Here is a 19,135-nt window from a genome sequence, read left to right as displayed (position 1 = left end):
GAAGTTCACCCAACTAGAGTCTGGTGGATCTGAGTTGAGAAGATGAAGTTCAGAGTTAGGGAGGTCCAGGGAAGCTAGAACTTATAGAAAAGACTGCCAAAGAGGAGATAAAATACACAGAGCTCCGGATAGAGGAGAATACCTGGAGTGCACACAGAGCTGGAAATAGTTTTTGTTCCTGCCAGGCAGGATGGAAAACATAAAGCATCAGGTAGAGTCCTAAGAAGGATTTTCTTGAATATAGTGGAGAAGTTAGCTTTAGCCTATAGGCTTCCCTGGTCCCACCTAACAAAGCTTAAGAGTAAGACCCAAAAGGCTCAAACTGTTCCCAGGTAACTTTATAGTGTCCCAGAAAAAAAGTACAAGAATATTTACAGGAATACAAAAGTATCCTGCATTCAGTGAGGTAAACTTCACAATGCTGGGCATCAAATAAAAAATTACTTGGTATGCAAACAAGCAGGAAAATAGGACCCATAATGAAAAAAAATCAGAACTGACCAGAAATGGCATAGGTAATAGGATTAGTAAACAAGGACATTAAGACAGGTATAACTGGGGGTACCTGGGTGGCTCAGTCAGTTAAACATCCGACTCTCGGTTTCAGCTCAGGTCATGATCTCATAGTTCGTGAGTTCAAGCCACATCAGGCTCTGCACTATCAGTGTGGAGCCTGCTTGGGATATTTTCTCTCTCTCTCTGCCCCTCCCACACTCTATCTCTCTCTCTCAAAAAGAAATAAACTTAAAAAAAAAAAAAGGTATAACTGTATCCCATATATTCAGGAAGTGAAAGGGAAAAAATTGAACATATTAACTAAAGACACAAAAGATGTGAAAACCTAAATTGAACGTCTAGAGATAGAAATTAAAATTTTCAGGGTCAAGATACACTAGATGAGATTAGTGACAGATTTACACATTGCAGAGAAATAGATAAGTGAACTTGAATACATAGCAATAGAAACTAAAATGAAACAAAGGGACTAAAAAAAATGAATAAAGTTTCTGTGAACTGTGGGATAACTTCAGGTGACCTAATTCAGGGACATGTAATTCAATTCCTTCAGGGAGGGAGGGCAGATAAAATATTTGAGGAAATAATGCCCCCCCCCAAATTTCCAAATTTGATGAAAAGTATGAACCTGCAGAGCCAAGATCAGCAAACTTGGAACATAAGAAACATGAATCAAATCATACCAAGATACACCATAATCATTGATTAAAATCAGTGATAAAGAATCTTAAAAGCGACTAGAGGTAGAAAGACATGTTTACATACTGAGAAACAAAGATGCAAATTACTGCAGATTTCTCATTGGGAACTGTAAGCTACAAGAAAGTGAAGCAACATTTAAAACTTTTTTTTAATTTTTTTTTTCAACGTTTATTTATTTTTGGGACAGAGAGAGACAGAGCATGAACAGGGGAGGGGCAGAGAGAGAGGGAGACACAGAATCGGAAGCAGGCTCCAGGCTCTGAGTCATCAGCCCAGAGCCTGATGCGGGGCTCGAACTCACGGACCGCGAGATCGTGACCTGGCTGAAGTCGGAGGCTTAACCGACTGTGCCACCCAGGCGCCCCAAAACATTTTGTTTTCAACGTTTATTTATTTTTGGGACAGAGAGAGACAGAGCATGAACGGGGGAGGGGCAGAGAGAGAGGGAGACACAGAATCGGAAACAGGCTCCAGGCTCTGAGTCATCAGCCCAGAGCCTGACGTGGGGCTCGAACTCCCGGACTGCGAGATCGTGACCTGGCTGAAGTCGGACGCTCAACCGACTGCGCCACCCAGGCGCCCCTGAAGCAACATTTTTAAAATAATAAAGGGGAAAAAAATCCCTTAATCTGGATTCTATACCAAGAGAAAATATATTTCAAAAATGGAGGCAAAATAAAGAATTTATCAGACATACAAAAGACTTCACCAGCAATCTATATTATAAGAAATGTGAAAGGAAATGCTTCAGTCAGAAGAAAAATGCTATCAGATGGAATTCTGGGTCTACACAAATAAAGAAGAGCCCTGGAAATCATAACTATCTGGATAGATATAAAAGATTTTTTCCCCATTTAAAAAATCTCTTTAAAAGATAATTGACTTTTTATGGGGTGCCTGGGTGGCCCGGTCCGTTAAGCATCTGACTCTTGATATCGGCTCAGGTCACGATCTCATGATTTGTGACATGGAGTCCCACGTCAGGCTCTGTCTGCGCTGATAGCACAGAGCCTACTTGGGATTCTCTCCCTCTCTCTGCCCCTTCCCCGTTTGCACATGAATGCACACATACTCTCTCTCAAAATAAACAAACATTAAAAAAAAAGTTTTTAATAAGATAATTGACTTTTGAAAGCAAAAATGCCATCAGAGTATATTATATGTGGAAGTAAAATGTGTGAGAATAGCACAAAGGCCAAGAGAGGAGAAATGGAAGTATATTATTCCCAGATTCTTATACTATATGTATGTGCAACTGTTATAATATCACTTAAAAGGTAGACCGTGATAAAGTTGTATACTATAAAGCCAAAAGCAATCCCTAAGTTGCTTCAACAAAGAATTATAACTAATAAATCAAAAAAAGTGGGTGGTGCCTGGGTGGCTCAGTTAAGCATCCGACTTCAGTTCAGGTCATGGTCTCACGGCTCCTGGGTTCAAGCCCCGTGTCAGGCTCTGTGCTGACTGCTCAGAGCCTGGAGCCTGCTTCAGATTCTGTGTCTCCCTCTCTGTCTGCCTCTCCCCCGTTACACTCTGGCTCTCCTTCAAAATTAAATAAACGTTAAAAAAAATTTTTTAAGTGATAAAATGGAATTATAAAAAACACCAGTCCAAAGTAGAATCCAAAAATAGAAAAGAGGAAAAAGAAAAAAAAAAGGAAACAATGTAAGGAGAAAATGCCAAACACATAACAAGATTGTAGACTTAAAACCCAACCATAGCAGTATTTATATTAAACGTAAATGGTTTAAACAACCCATCAAAAGTCACACACTTTGACTCTTTGGACACTCCACTCACTGAGTTTGTAGCACCTCAAAGCTAGCCTGGCTCTGAACAGTGGATGTGTTGGCCTTAGCTCCAGTTTTAATGTCTTCTTGGATTTGGGATAGAGACTTCATTTATGGGCACTGTCTCACTTTGTTCTGCTGTGACTTTTCATAATGCCCCAGTGCCTACTGGGTGAGAATTTTAATCTTCATACTTAATGCCTCATGTTTACCCTTTTCACAAGAGGATGAAAACAAAAAAGATTAAGGAAAATATATTCCTGGTTTCTTCAGCCTTGGTTCAGGGAACAAAAAGTGTTAAGTATTAGTTCTTAACTGGGTAATTTTGCCCTCAGAGGACATTTGGGAATTTCTGGAGACATTTTTGACTGTCATGACTCAGGGGGAGGGTGCCACTGGCATCTAGTGGGTAGAGGCCAGGGATACTGCTAAACATCCTACAGTGCACAGGACAGCCCCTACAACAAAGAATTATCTGGCCCAAAGTGCCAATAGTGCTTAGGTGGAGAAACCTTGGGTTTAAAAGAGTGAGAATGGGAGTAAAATCAAGAGAAGAAAGCCGGGGAACCTGGGTGTCTCAGTAGGTTAGGCGTCCAACTTCGGTTCAGGTCATGATCTCACAGTCTGTGAGTTTGAGCCCCACGCCGGGCTCTGTGCTGACAGCACAGAGCCTGGAGCTTGCTTCTCATTCTGTGTCTCCCTCTCTCTCTGTTCCTCCCCTGCTCACTCTCTGTCTCAAAAATAAATAAACATTAAAAAAAAGAGAGAAGGAAACCATTTCAGGGGCTTGTCCCCTTTGTCTTGGTTAGAGAATAGGGTTAGAGAAGGTAAGCAGGTTCCTTCTTAATCTGAATATACTCAAGTACTTACTGAAAGATATATCTTTGTATATATTTGTAGCATGTATCACACTGTATTACAGTTTACTGTTTTTTATGTGTATCTCCAGTACTATAAATATGATAACTTGAAGGTAGGTATTAAATCTTAATAAATATTAATAAATTAATATTAATTTTATGTATTAGAAATAAATATTAATAAATTTTATTATTAATATTAATAAATCTTAATAAAATTAAATATTCATCTTTGTGTCCTCTGAACTTAGTATAGTGTTTAGCCTGTAGTACCACTCAAACGTATGATGGAATGAGCAAGATGAAGAAATAAACTAATTGTCCAATACTATACCTGTAGCACACACTTACTGAACTCAGAATAAATTTCTAGGGATTCTAGTGGATCTGTCTGTGGTGCCTCACACCTGTATTCAATGTGAAAAGGCTTAATATATAATTAGCTAACACCATAGTTTATTTCTGAGAGTGTGAACCAGGTCAGTATTATGTTTGTTTTATGCAAATGAATATATTGTCATTTTTAAAAAACCCTAAAATTTGGCAGTTTTCTTTAGCGACTATACATATTTCTATATGGACCGTCAGGCCTGCCTCTGATATTGCCAAGTCAGAAGCAGCCAACTACTACTGTCTTCGAAGATACCTCTTTCTTCATTGACTGGAAGAAATACCACTTGTGTCTGGTGCCCAATTTGGATCTCAGTTTGGATAGAGGTATATCTCCCTCTCTTTGCACAGGGATAAAGAAACCTGGAGAATATTATATAAATGCAAGTAAATATAAATAGCAGGTGTACATAAAAAATAGGACCCAGTGATCTGATGGCTTAGGTTGGGTGGTGCTGTTAGGGGTCTGGCTGAGAATCCACGTGAAGTGCAGCAAACAACAGGTCAACAGGCAAAGCTCCATTAGAGCCTGTTTTGGCATTACATGTTAATGCTGGTTTTTCTCTCACTTCCTCTACTGTCTCCTCTCTCCTGGTCCTCTTGAGGTAGTCATTGAGCCTTCATCTTCTAAGGACTTGTTCAGAGGGTTTCTCTTGTACCTTAATCTGTTTTAGAAAGGATAGTAAAAGATTAATAACATCTTTGAACTATTGTGGAAGAGAAATGTTTCCTAATGAAATGAGAAAATGCACATAAAATTACTTAGAAAATATTACCATATAAATGCAAGGCAGGAGTACAAACTATATAGTAATCAACTAAGAAACTAGCTGTAAGATTTATGCAGAGCCTGACCACATTAGCTTTGGATGAATTACACTGAGTTGGACACCTAATAACTGGATCAAAAAATAAAACTGGGAAGTAGGAATATGCAAACATGAGCTGATATCTAGGAGCTTTACAATGTTGAACTTGACTGTTATTAGCTAGAATTCTTTGAAATTTAGAAGGTAGTCTGGTCACCTGGATCCTGAGGAAGGTAGCCAGTGGGGAATAGGTATTCTAGAGCTGTAATGGCATGAGGAGACTGGAGCCTCCTGGAACAGAGTATTTCTAGGGGAATGACAGAGTCTTCTCTAGGAAGTAAACTTCAGAGTAAGGGTTTTTTTTCTTCAATAGGTAGTTATTCCAGAGGGTGGGATGAAAGAAGCCTGTCCTTGGACAGGGTCTCTGGAGATGAATGGTTTTGTGAAGAAAGAATGCTTGATCTTAACTGGGGGGTGTCATGCCATTACAATTTTTGAATCTCTCGGGCTCTCCATATCTCCTTTTGTCTTTCATTTTTATTTTCATGCTTTGTTAGTTTTTTTTTTTTTTCCAATTCTTGATGCCTGAACTTGCTCAGTTAACTTTGGAGATGAATAATGTAGAAAATATCTCCTCATCTTCCTCCATCATTACTCTAAGAGACAGAACCAGGATGTGGAAATACACGGAGGTATTTCTCTGAATGGATCTGGATGGAATTTAGGACTATCATGATTGTGTTTTAAAGGATCCAGGTGCTAGAAAGTGACGGTAGGGCATCAGATTACTTGGGAGTATAAGTATAATATAGTGATGTGGTTCAGAACACAGATTTTGGAGTCAGTCTAAAACAGATCCACCACTTGCTGTCTCATGGTGGGCAATGTATTTAACCTATTTGTACTTCTTATCTGTAAAATGGCGTAAGAATAGGTCCTATGTCTTAGTGTTGTTGTGAAGTCTAAATATTTAGATAGTTCATGTGAAGAATTTAACACAATACAAAGCGTGTAGTAAACACTTAATACAAATTAATTGTTATCATTACTCGGGTTTGACTCTGACGTCTGACTCTTACTAGTGATACCTACCTTAGAAAGTTGTATAAAGAATGAATAAATGTATCGTATTAGTGTTTCCCAGTAAATTCTACAGCGTGCTGCTTGGTTTACATTTTGCATACTCAGTTGTTATTTTGATGTTCCTTCTATGAGTCACTATATTTGCTTCCATCATGTGGATAGAGAAACAGGTTCAGGAGGAAAAGGGAGTGTTTGATTTTAGATCTTAGATCATTCTTTGTTTGAGGTATAGGTTCTTTATTCACTTAGCATTCTGAGGGCCTTACTTATCTTAGAATACTGTATAATATCTTGTCCTCTAGATTTGGTGCTTCCAGATGTGAGTTATCAGGTGGAATCCAGTGAGGGGGATCAATCTCAGAATATGGACTCCCAGGGACAGACTCTGCTGCTTTTTCTCTTTGTGGATTTCCACAGCGGATTTCCGGTCCAGCGAACAGAACTCTGGAGTAGGTATAGGGGCTGCCAGTATGGGTGTGATTAAATGTTAAGAGAGTAAAGAAAGGGAGACTTTATCTGAATTACATATATAATTACATATATTTCTGTAGAATAATGAGTTTTAATAAAAAATCTTAAATAGGTTAAACAAATTGTATGCTGTGTAGAAAAGATCTGTATCTTAAAATGAAACCTCACTTAAATGATGACATTCCCAGAATGTTCAGAAATCAACAGATACTTTCTATAATGCTCTTTAAAAAGAGGCTATTACCTTAGATGAGTGGTTCTCAACCTTAGCTCCATGATATATTACCTGGGGAGCTTCTGAAAATGCCCAAACTTTACCCCCAGGGATTATGATTTCCTTGGACTGAGGCAGTGCTCTGATACCAGTATGTTTTTAAAGTTTAGGCCTGAGAACTGTCCACCACATTATTGCCTTTCCAGGTGGAATCAAGAAATGTTACCGGCCTTGCTTGGCCTTGACACAGTATCTCAACTACAACATAAGGTGTGGGAAGCATATTGGTATGAATAGCTTTATGTCATTGTCACATAGACCTCTGGGAAGGGAGAAATTGTCCTCGTTCAGGCATACAAGGGGGAGCCTTTAGTATCTAACAAATTGATGATAATCTGTTATCAGAAAGTTTCTGTTTGGTGGTCCATGAAACATGCATCAGAATCACCTGGAGTATTTGAAAATGTGTTTCTTCCTGAGCCAAGAATCAATTCATTGTTTTGTTATAATATAAAAATATGGAATGGCTCAAGAATCTGCATTCTTAAAAATATTCTCAGGTAATTTTTAAATTTAGTAAAGTTTGAAAAACACTGAATATGAGCAGGAGTTAGCTTATGTGTTTTAATCCAATAAACCCTGAGGGATAAATTTACGTGTTTCTCAATGCCCTTCTAAACTTTGAGAGAAGTAGCAAGAAGTGGAGCTTATAAATATGTGGGGAAAGATTCATAAGCCTCCCTTTTGGTGCTCCCAGTATGTTTCTGTATTCTTTCTCTGTGAGCCAGTGTTTTTTCTTGGGACTCTACTCTGAGCCATTCCAGTGCTTGTTTGGTGTGGCCCTGCTCCCACTGAGTCATGAGAGAAATGACACAATTTATATCCCCAGATCAGAAGAGCTCATGCTGACTGGTGCCAACTATTTTTTGAACAAACTATTGTCAGTTGTGGGATTCTTCCTGCTGCCTGCCCTCCATGCATCTCCTGTCTTTCTCCACTATCTACATATTGTTGAGGAGAGAAGCACTATCTTCCTGGGCTCTGCCTTGCAACTCTTTATTTGAGGAGCTGTTTTTGTCTGATGCCCCTGGTGTTCTGTTCATTAAGGCCCTGGAATGGGAGCATAGAAGAGACCCAAACTAATGAGGCTTCCAGCAGTGAAGACAGAATGAGGTTGCGTAGGGTTGTTACCTGGCTCACACTCATATGGACAGAGGCTGATAAGAGAAGAGCTTAGTATAGGGGAAAGGACTTCAGGTAGAATCAAGAGAGCTGGTGGTGTTGTTGTTCATTTAGTTTTTGAGAGAGTGAGTGAGCAGGGGAGGGGCCAAGAGATAGGGAGAGAGAGAATCCGAAGCAGGCTCCATGCTGTCAGCGCAGAGCCTGATGTGGGGCTCAAACTCACAAACTGTGAGATCATGACCTGAGCCAAAATCAAGAGTCAGATGCTTTAACCAACTGAGTCACCCAGGCACCCCTAGAGAGCTGGTTCTAACTTTACTTCTGCCACCAAATTGCTCAGTGGTTTTTCAGAAGCAAGTCTCATAAATCATCTGATCCTCTCTTTTTGTATATTTAACATGAGATTGGTAGACTAGGGGCTAAGAGGCCCTTTCAAGTCTCAAGACCCTCTGAAGACTTAAGATCTACTATCTTCTAGTGAGGTTGTTTTGTTGTTTTTTTTCCGTGTGTGTGTGTGTGTTTGGGAGAGTGCAAGCAGAGGAGGGGCAGAGAGAAGGGGACAGAGGATCAGAAGCAGGCTCTGTGCTGGTGGGCTGACATTAGCGAGTTTGATGTGGGGCTTGAACTCACAAACCACAAGATCATGACCTGAGCTGAAATCAGATGCTCAACTGACTGAGCCACCCAGGTGCCCCCTGATTTTTTTGAGGTCTTCTAGAGGGAGTACCACATTCAGTCTTCCCTAGGATGATGTAAAGTCTGATACCATGTTCTGAATCCTATTATTCCTGAATCCTCCCATACCTGAAGAACTCAGATTCCTTAAAACCAGTGTTTTCTATCATTCTTGTAGTAAGTACTGTGATAGTTTATACATCTCTGCTTATCTTGACTCTGAAGGCCTGCAGCATCTCAGGTAGTGACAATACTGAAATAAATAGAAATTCATCACTGCATTAGTAAACATAGTATCTTTTTAAATTTCCTTACATATCTTGTGGTTTAGGACTAGCCTTTGAAAAAAGATGTACTGTGAAGGTAGGTAGATACAGATATATAGATAGAGATATAGTAATTTTATCTTCTTTCTCCCTTATTCTTTTTCATATCCTTGAAAGCTTTCTGTAGAGTTACTTTTAGGAAACAGATTGTGCAGAACTACAGTCTGTTTCCATGTGTCTTAAAAAAAATCACTTAACTGGCCTCCTGCCCACCTTGTCATGGTAACTTTTCTATGATTAACTCATTATTTTGCTACAGCGTTAAAGGCATCTGGTGGTATCAGCAGTTTTAGGAGAACAAACTTGTAGCTTTTTAATTAAATGTCTGCTTTCAAAGGGGTCTAACTGATTTCTTGAGGCTATTCTTAGGACCAAACTATAGAAAACAATAATCCATATGATATCATCATAGCAATAACAATATTTTCCCTTTGAATATTGCAATGTACATTTTAGAACACTTCATATATATTATCCTAGTTTATCTGCACAACATGCCTGTGAGAGCGGGTGTTATAAAGCCAATTTTAGTTTTGAAGTGAGAACAGTCAAGTGACTTGGTCACCATTAGTTAGTGGTAGAATTCACTCTAGAATCTATGTTCTCCTAACTCCAATTTTGGACCCTTTTTGAGCAGATCACATAGTACATTCCTTTCTGGGAAGGAATCCTTGTGCCTTGTGGTAGAAAATGTACTTTCTGGTTTGCATTTTTAATGCAGCCCTGAGAAAAGCCAGCCAGTCGTTGGCTGCTTCACCATAGTACCTTTGAATAGACTTTTCAGGGTAGAGTAGAAAAACACTGAAAAGGAAAGGTTTCCTCAGGTGTGAAGTGAATTTGTCTTCCTGTGTCTGTTGCCTCTGAGTCATCAATGCGAGCCTACTGCTGGATGACATATTTTGCCTGTCACTCTTACCTGTTAGCTATTCTGCTGTGCAGTGGTGCCTGTGGTTACTTTATCAGAAATAAAGTACTTTTTCTATACCACAGCATATCTGAGAGGATTAAGACCCTGACAGTAGCAGTGGCTCACCACGGCAGTGATGCTCAAACAGGAGATGAGTAGGGTAGATACAACTTTCCAGGAGGCTTTCCTCTTCCTCATTCTCCTGTTCTTTCAGAGTCACAAGTATCATTGTCTGTAGTGATGTGGTATATATTTCTGTTTCTAATATTAATCAAATAGGAACCCTCACTTGTTTCTTCAAAAATAATGTCAAGCTTCACATTAATTTTTGAAGCTTTCTTTCATTTGTAAGTGGAACTGGGTGGGTTTGTAAGTTGCTGGGATTTTTGGGGGGCAGTGGGGGACTAAAAAAGTAATTATTTGTAGATAGGCAGAAGGGGCCTCTTCTTCTAAGAGCCTCTTTCTCACGCCCACCCTGACTCACAGCACATGAACATCAGTCTTAAAGTGGCCATTCTCACTCCCCTTAGGAGCCCATACTTTGCTCACCGTTCATCTCAGTGCCATCCTCATGGAGAGCCACAGTGTAGTGCAAGATTCCATCCAGGTGACTGTGGACCAGGCCTTGGAACAGTATCACCAGGCTGCCAAGGTAATAAGAAATTCATAACTCCTTTTCTCCTACTTTCTCTAAGAAAAAGAACTAGAGGAGCACCTGGGTGGCTCAGTCAGTTGAGTGTCCAACTTTGGCTTGGGTCATGATCTTGCAGTTCATGAGTTCCAGCCCCCCATCGGGCTTGATGCTGTCAGCGCAGAGCCCTCTTCAGATTCTCTCTGTCTCTCTTTCCCACTCTCTCTCTACCCCTCCCCTTGCTTGTGTCTGAAGCAGGCTCCAGCTCAGAAGCAGTGCTGACAGCTCAGAGTCTAATGTGGGCTCAAAGCCACGAACAGTGGGATCATGACCTGAGCCAAAGTCGGACACTTAACCAACTGAGCCACACAGGCACCCCAAGAAATCTTTAAAAAGAAAAAAAGAAAAAAACTAGAGGATATGACAGACCTGGAGAGCCTTCCTCGCTTAATGCCCTCTTCCTCTTTTGTCACTTTGGCTGATCCTTACACTGCCTGTAGTCTAGGAACTCAGGCTTTAACTTAGGATATGTCATTGTAACCATCTTGCAGTAGTACTTCCATAATACTACAATTCTACTACTAGTCTTACCTACTAGTAGGTGAATTTGAGTAAATGGGGACAAAATAATAGAGAAAAATGACTGATAATGCACCTGTTCCTTACTATCTTCCCTTCACACACATACTTCTGGAGCTATTGCTTCACTAAATCTTATATTCTCCCCCCATTTCCCAATGCTTTATAACATCACTTTCTCTTATCTGACTTTCTGATTTCCTCCATCCTGTGTACTTGTGGTAACATATTTCTTCATATGGCCCCCTTCTCAGGGGAAAAAACCAACCACACTAAGAGCAAAGTTTAAAGCTTTTTGTTTTTAAATACTATGTGCATCTGTTTTATTGCCTAGTGTCTTACGGGTTGGTTATCTTTTCTGAATGTGTCTGTGTCAGTAAGTCATCTCTGTAAAAGGGGAGTATATTGTTTCAGTACCTCAGTGTCCTTTATATGACATGATCTCAGTAAGTGTTGTTGATTGGAGTGGGGGAAAGAATTGTTGAAATCCTGCCCTTACTGAAATCTTTGATTCCTTGGGGATTCTCTGAACCAGCAGCTTGGGATTATTTTAAACTGCCATCTCCCCTTACTTGTTATGTTCCTTAGGATCATCAGAAATTGCAGGCCTCACTCTCAGTGGCTGTGAATTCCATCATGAGTATCGTGACTGGAAGCACCAGCAGTAGCTTCCGAAAGATCTGCTTCCAGGCCCTTCAAGTTAGTAGACTGGAGCCGCTTAAAAGTGCCAGGTTTTTAACAACATTCTACCACCTATCTTAGTAATATGCACAGAGCTTTTAGAAGCATTTCATTTTAGCCTCTTGTGATCCTATATGGTATCAGGCTTGTGGTGTTTTAAAAAACATTTGTTGAATGGATAGTGTACTATTTTATAAATGGGAAAATAAGTTATTTAAAATTTCCACTTCCTTTAGGTCACATAGCTAGCTACAGTTAGAGCTAAGACTAGATCAGTGATTCCAAGTTCCTTACTGAAGAATGTTTGTTACCTCGTGGTTACAGAAAACATTGGAAATAACTGAGTAGCCTTATTTGGCAGTATGGAATAGTGTAACAGTTGAAATTAGAGGACTGAGTTCAATTCAGAACTGGCTATGTGGACTCAGGCCTGTACTTAACTTCTCTGAGCTTCATCTATAAATTGGAAAAAATAATAGTACCTCACAGGGTTGTTATGAGCGTGAGGGCTAAGTATATAGCATATGGTAGGTTCTGGATAAATGTTAGTTTCCTTCCTTTTAGAATTCTGTGCTGACCGGTTGGTATTATCAGTTGGGTGACACATTCATTCTGTGTCTATTTTATTTTTTGTACTTTATCTTGAAAAAATAGAATAATGTATTCAAATTTAAAAATAACTAATAATATTTATCACTGTAATTACAATTTTTGCATATTATCTCATATAAGCTATATTGTATAGTTGTAACCAACATATTCTATATTCATATATAATTTGACATTTCCTCATTTCAGCTGTCTTAAAATTTGTTTTTTTTTTTTTTTTTTAATTTTTTTTTCAACGTTTATTTATTTTTGGGACAGAGAGACACAGAGCATGAACGGGGGAGGGGCAGAGAGAGAGGGAGACACAGAATCGGAAACAGGCTCCAGGCTCTGAGCCATCAGCCCAGAGCCCGACGCGGGGCTCGAACTCACGGACCGCGAGATCGTGACCTGGCTGAAGTCGGACGCTTAACCGACTGCGCCACCCAGGCGCCCCTCAGCTGTCTTAAAATTTGTATCAGTTACCCAATTCTACTACATTGATTTAATCTGATTTAATAAGCCATTCCCCTAATGATAGACATTTAGGTTGCTTGTATTCTTTTTGCTAATATAAATAGTATTTCAGTTAATACCTCTATGTGATATCTTGCTTCTTTTGAATTATTTCTTAGAATAAATTTCTATACATGGAGTTACTAGGTCTAAGAGTATAACACCTTTATAATCTAGTGCATCTTACAGCTTCAACTATCTGGGTCATGTGGATAGCATAGGGTAATGAAAAGAACACTATGTTGGCAATTCTAAAGTCAGTCCTAACTTTTGTACTGACTAGCTGTGAGATCTTCAGTGGATCACTTCTCCTTTTTAGATTTCAGTATTCTTGTCTATAAAATTAGTGTGTTGTGTTAGGTGGTTGCTCTTGTCCCCTTTAACTCTAATATCCTACCATTCTATACTAAAAAGTAGAGGTTATTACCCATTGCTTATGGATGCTAACTATCATCTTGTTCCTTTCTTCCCTAAAAGACTTACCCGAGGAAAGTTTCTTATTTCAGCCTTATTTGAATACAGTGGAACCTATACTGTCTTGGAACTTGTTCTGGAGGAGAGCAATTTACATAATCCTTTTATGAACAGATGGATCTCTGGGATGTGTATCTCCTATAGAGATAAGAGAACAAAGGCCTTGTTTGAAAGATCTTGCTTAGGTAACAGAAATTGGAAGACACAGAAGCCACAGCTACTTGTCTCATGCCAGTTTCACAGGCCTTCTCTCTACTTCTTCTGTGTTCATTGGAATTAAGGAAACTCTTAACACAAACATGGTTTGCCTTCCAATTTGTCTCCTCCTCTTCCTATATCCTGTAGGTACCTTCCTTTTGGTTTCCAGTACTGGAATTCAGCATATTCTCTCTCTGGCCCATTTTAGGCAGCTGACACTCAAGAGTTTGGGACTAAACTGCATAAATCATTTCATGAGATCACCCAGCACCGATTTCTTCCCCACTGCTCATGTGAGGTGAAGCAGGTAAGTATAAATAATCAGTACTTTAGTGGAAATCTTCCATATTGATATATGTGAACCCTAATACAGGGTGGGTAGGTGCAAGTACTTTAAATTTTTTATTTATTAAAAAAATTTTTTTAACATGTATTTATTTTTAAGAGACAGAACATGAGTAGGAGAGGAGCAGAGAGAGAGAGAGGGAGACACAGAACCTAAAGCAGGCTCCAGGCTCAGAGCTGTCAGCACAGATCCCGACACGGGGCTTGAACTCACAAACTGGGAGACCATGACCTGAGCCAAAGTCAGATGCTTAACCGACTGAGCCGCCCAGGCGCCCCTAAATTTTTTATTTTTTTTAATGTCTATTTATTTTTGAGAGAAAGAGCACAAGCAGGGGAGGGACAGAGCGAGGGAGACATAGAATCTGAAGCAGGGTCCAGGCTCTGAGCTGTCAGCACAGAGCCCAATTCTGGGCTCAAAGTCACAAACCACGAGATCATGACCTGAGCTGAAGTCAGACACTTAACTGACTGAGCTACCCAGGCACCCCAGGTACAAGTACTTTAGATTGCACATTCTGAGGTTGGCCTTTCAGCAAGGAAGTCTGTGGTTTAGGAAAACTTTAATAGAACGTGGTATTACACAGAGGTCAAGAGCATGGTTAGATGTTGCTCAGATTTTATTTCCACCACTAACTAGTTGTGTCATATTGTGGAAGCTATTTAATCTTTCTAAGCCTTAGTTTTATCTGTAAAACAGGAATGACACATACCTAAAATTGTTGTGAGGTTTGAATAAAATAATGTACATAAAGTGCTTGGCACATATTTACTCTTACAATGGTGATGTGATCAAAGCCATACTTTTATCTATTCACCTTTCTGGGTGCTGGAGATATAGAATTGCATTAGTTAGTGTCTCCACCCTCGAGATCAGAAGGCTTCATCTTGTTTTGTGACAGACTCCTCTAATGAGTGAAAAGAAATCAAACTTAGGAAATTCTATATATCTCCAGATTCTAGGTAATTTTTAGTGTTGTTCCAAGTAAAGCACACTTTTCTGGCCTTCTTGGCTCCAGTCAGTAGGATTGACTTTTCTGGAGCTAAAGTATAATATGAGTAAATGAAGGAGATTAGGGGTGATGTTATACAGTGGCTTCTGGCCAAGATGGAGTAATAGGAACCAGATTTATTCTTCTGTGTGAAATAACAAAAATCTACACACGATATATATAACAATGTTTCTCAAGACACTGGCCATCAATGAATAGGATAATCATTCCTGAGAAATGGAAAACAAATGAAGTGAGCCCTATGATTACCCTAGCATACTGCCTAGAGAAAGTACAGAGGCCATTGAACAGGGAGAAGACATCCAGGCAAAGCCTAGTAGTCTCCCTAAGTTGAACAGATGAAGTGGAGAGTCCCGGGATGCCAAGACAGCTAAAGTTTTCAGGGCAGAGTACCAGAAAAGAGAGAGTTGCACAGAGAGAGAATTCTGGGAATCTGCAGTATTCAGTATTCAGAATAGTATTCAGAATAGTACTAATCAGCTCATTCTTGTGAAGAAACTATGCAGGTAAAGAACCATCCAGACGGATAAGAGGGGACAATATGCAGAGCTTACACAGGGCTAGAGATAGTGCATATTTCCATCAACCAGAGAGGAAAGCTTTATAATTTATGGAGCATCAGGTAGAATACTAAGAAGAGTCTTGCCTTGGGAATGGAGAAAAATTACACCTCTGCTTAATAAACACTCCTCTGGTCCTGCCTAACAAAGCTTAAAAGCAGAAGCAAGATCTAAAGGGATCAAGTTGTTTTCAAGTAATTCAATAGCATCACAGAACAAAGGTCAAGAATTTTTACAAGAGTATTAAAAATATCCAGCACCCACCAAAGTAATATTCACAGTGCCCTGCATCCAATCAGAATTATCAGGCATGCTAAGAAGCAGGAATATACAACCCACAATGAAGAGGAAACTCCATCAAATGATCAATCATTTAATGAAAACCGATCCAGAACTGACACAGAGGATAAAATTAGTAGACAAAGACATTGAAAGAGTTATTATCATAACTATATTCTGTATGTTCAGGAAGCTAGAGGAAAGACTGAACATACTAAGTAGAGATGTGGAAGGTATTAAAAAAGACTCAAATGAACTGTAAAGATGAAAACTATGATGTCTCCGAGGTGGAAATTACACTGAATAGTATGAATGGAACATTGACACTTAAAAACACATAGCAGTAGAAACTATCTGAAATGAAACACAGTTGTAAAATAATATTGATGATGATGATGATGATAGTAATAGAGCATCGAGCACCTGTGAGTTATGGGACAACTTCAGGTAGCCTATTATGTGTGTAATTGAGGAATCTGAAGAAGAAACAGGCAGAAAATATATTTGAAGGAATAGTGGCTGAAAATTTTCCAAATTTGATGGATTCTATAAAACCAACAGATCTAAGAATCTTAAGAAACCCCAAGCCCATGAAACAAAGAAAACTACACCAAGACACATCAAAATTAAATTGGTTAAAACCAATGGTAAAGAGAAAATCTTAAAAGCAAACAAGGGTGAGGAAAGCTTATGTACAAGGAAACAAAGATAAGGATTACAGAAAATTTCTCATCAGAAAAAGTATAAGATAGAAGAAAATGGAGCAATGTCTTTATAGATAGTACTGAAGAAAAAACCTTCAACCTAGAATTCTTTACCTAACAAAGATACCTTTTTTTCTCCAAATGTATTTATTTGTTTTTGAGAGAGTGAGAAAGAGCATGTGCGTGCACACATGAGCAAGGGAGAGGCAAAGAGAAAGGGAGAGAGAGAATCCCAAGCAGGCTCAAACTCACAAACCGTGAGATCATGACCTGAGCTGAAATTGAGAGTTGGACACTTAACTGACTGAGCCACCCAGGCACTCCCAACAAAAATATCTTTCAAAAAAGATGAAAAAGGACTTTTTCTGACATACAAGAGTTGAAAGAATTCATTATCAGCAGTTGAGAAATGTAAAAGAAATCCTTCAAGCAGAGAAAAAGTGATAACCAGCTGGAAACCTGAATCTAGGTAACTACATGGATAAATATAAAAAAATTTTTTTCTTATTACTTAAATCTCTTTAAAACATAATTAACTTTTTAAAGCAAAAATAGCAATAATATGTTGTGAGGTTTATAACCTATGGTGAAGTAAAATGTATAACAATAACAGCACAAAAACCTGGAGGAGAGAGATGGAAATATACTGTTTTAAGGACATACTGTATGTGGAATAGTGTAATATTACATGAAGGTAGACTGGTAAGTTGAAGATGAAAAGAACCATCAAAATAATATAAGGATTTACAGCTATTGATCCAAAAAAGGAGATACAATGGAGTCATAAAAAATATTCAACCCTCAAGAGAATGAGAAGACAGGCCACAGACTGGGAGAAAATAATTGTAAAAGACACACTAGTTAAAGGACTATTACCCCAAAAATACAAAGAATTCTTTTTTTCTTAAAGTTTATTTTGAGGGAAAGAGAGGGAACAAATGGGGCTCAGTTGGTTAAGTGTCCACCTCTTGATTTCAGTTCAGGTAATGATTTCACCATCGTGAGATCAAGCCCTGCTTTGGGTTCTGCACTTAGCATGGAGTCTGCTTAAAATTCTCTGTCCCTCCCCCTCTGCCCTTCCCCTGCACGTGTACATGGTCTCTGTCTCTCTCTCTCAAAAAGAAAAAAAAAAGAGAGACTATAAAGTAGATTTCAGAGCAAAGAACATTACTAGGGATAAAGAGAGTCATTTCATAATGATGAATACAATACAGTGAGTACAACATAATGAGGATAATAGCCCCCAAACATTCATGAAACTTGATAAACTTTTGAGAGAACTTTAAAATAAATGAAGCAAAACTGATAGAACTGTAAGGTGAAATAGACAAATCCACAATTTTATTTGGATATTTCAACATACTTCTCTCAATAATTGATAGAACAAGTAGACAAAAAAAATCAGTAAGTCTATGAAAGTCTTAAATAACACTATGAATTAACTTGACTTGATATTTATAAAACACTTTGCCCAACACAGCAGAATATTCTTTTCAAGTGCAAAGGGACATTTAACAAGATAGGCCATATTTTGAGCCATTAAATACATCTCAATAAACTTAGAGGATTCAAGTTATACAAAGTATGCTTTTGATTACAATAGGATTAAAGTAAAATCAATGACAGATATCTAGAGGGGCACCTGGGTGGCTCGGTTAAGCATCTGACTCTTGATGTTGGCTCAGGTCATGATCTTACAGTTCATGGGTTTGAGCCCCATGTTGAGCAGAGCCTGCTTAGGATTCTCTCTCTCTCTCTCTCTCTCTCTCTCTCTCTCTCTCTCTCTCTGCCCCTCCTCCCTCCCTCTCTTGCTCAGAAATAAATAAATAAACCTTAAAAAAAAGATATCTAGAAAACTCCAAATATTTGGAAATTAAATGACACACTTAATAAATAACCCATGGGTCAAACACAAAATCAAAAGGGAAATTGGAAAAGTATTTTAACTTAAATGGAAATGCAAATTATCAAACCTGAGACATCACTAAAGCAGTACTTGGAAAAATACCTATGTTAGAAAAGAAAAAAGTCTTAAATCAGTGATCTCAGCTTAGACTAGAATAAGAGCAAATTAAACAGAAGAAATTAGATAATAAAGTCAAAGTGGAAGTCAGTATAATAGAAAAAAAACCAGAGAAAAATCAATGATATTTAAAGGTGGTTCATTGAAAAGATTAATAAGATTGATAAACATTTAGCCAGACTAATCAAGATATAGGAGAGAAGACACAAATTTCTACTACCAGAAATTAGAGAGGTGACATCAGATATTAAAAGGATTATCAGGGACTATTATGAACAAAGTTTACTTCAATAAATTTGACAACTTAGATTTAAATTTTTTTTTTTCAACGTTCATTTACTTTTGGGACAGAGAGAGACAGAGCATGAACGGGGGAGGGGCAGAGAGAGAGGGAGACATAGAATCGGAAACAGGCTCCAGGCTCTGAGCCATCAGCCCAGAGCCCGACGCGGGGCTCGAACTCCCGGACTGCGAGATCGTGACCTGGCTGAAGTCGGACGCTCAACCGACTGCGCCACCCAGGCGCCCCGATAATTTAAAAAAAAAAAATTTTTTTTTTCAACGTTCATTTACTTTTGGGACAGAGAGAGACAGAGCATGAACGGGGGAGAGGCAGAGA

General features: G+C 38.8%; 1 protein-coding gene and 1 long non-coding RNA gene across 10 annotated transcripts in view; one reads left to right on the top strand and one right to left on the bottom strand.

The window, feature by feature from the left end:
- CD1H11orf80 (chromosome D1 C11orf80 homolog) overlaps nt 1-19,135 on the top strand; it is a 96,412-nt gene that overhangs the window by 67,602 nt on the left and 9,675 nt on the right. For all 9 annotated transcript variants that reach the window (XM_047879014.1, XM_047879016.1, XM_047879013.1 and 6 more), the window contains 5 exons: nt 4,435-4,585; nt 6,453-6,599; nt 10,456-10,577; nt 11,724-11,834; nt 13,801-13,899. In XM_047879014.1, the coding sequence (XP_047734970.1) occupies nt 4,435-4,585; nt 6,453-6,599; nt 10,456-10,577; nt 11,724-11,834; nt 13,801-13,899 (630 nt within the window). The remainder of the gene's footprint in view (nt 1-4,434; nt 4,586-6,452; nt 6,600-10,455; nt 10,578-11,723; nt 11,835-13,800; nt 13,900-19,135) is intronic.
- LOC125177017 (uncharacterized) lies at nt 8,872-13,483 on the bottom strand. Its single transcript, XR_007156470.1, has 3 exons — nt 13,404-13,483; nt 10,475-10,569; nt 8,872-8,945 (listed from the first exon to the last, which is right to left on the bottom strand). It is a non-coding gene; the product is annotated as an uncharacterized LOC125177017 (long non-coding RNA).

The sequence above is a fragment of the Prionailurus viverrinus genome, chromosome D1, assembly GCF_022837055.1.
Source record: "Prionailurus viverrinus isolate Anna chromosome D1, UM_Priviv_1.0, whole genome shotgun sequence".
In the NCBI taxonomy this organism is placed as follows: Eukaryota; Metazoa; Chordata; class Mammalia; order Carnivora; family Felidae; genus Prionailurus; species Prionailurus viverrinus.
The sequence above is the reverse complement of the archived record's forward strand: the minus strand, read 5'-3'. Positions and strand labels throughout refer to the sequence as shown.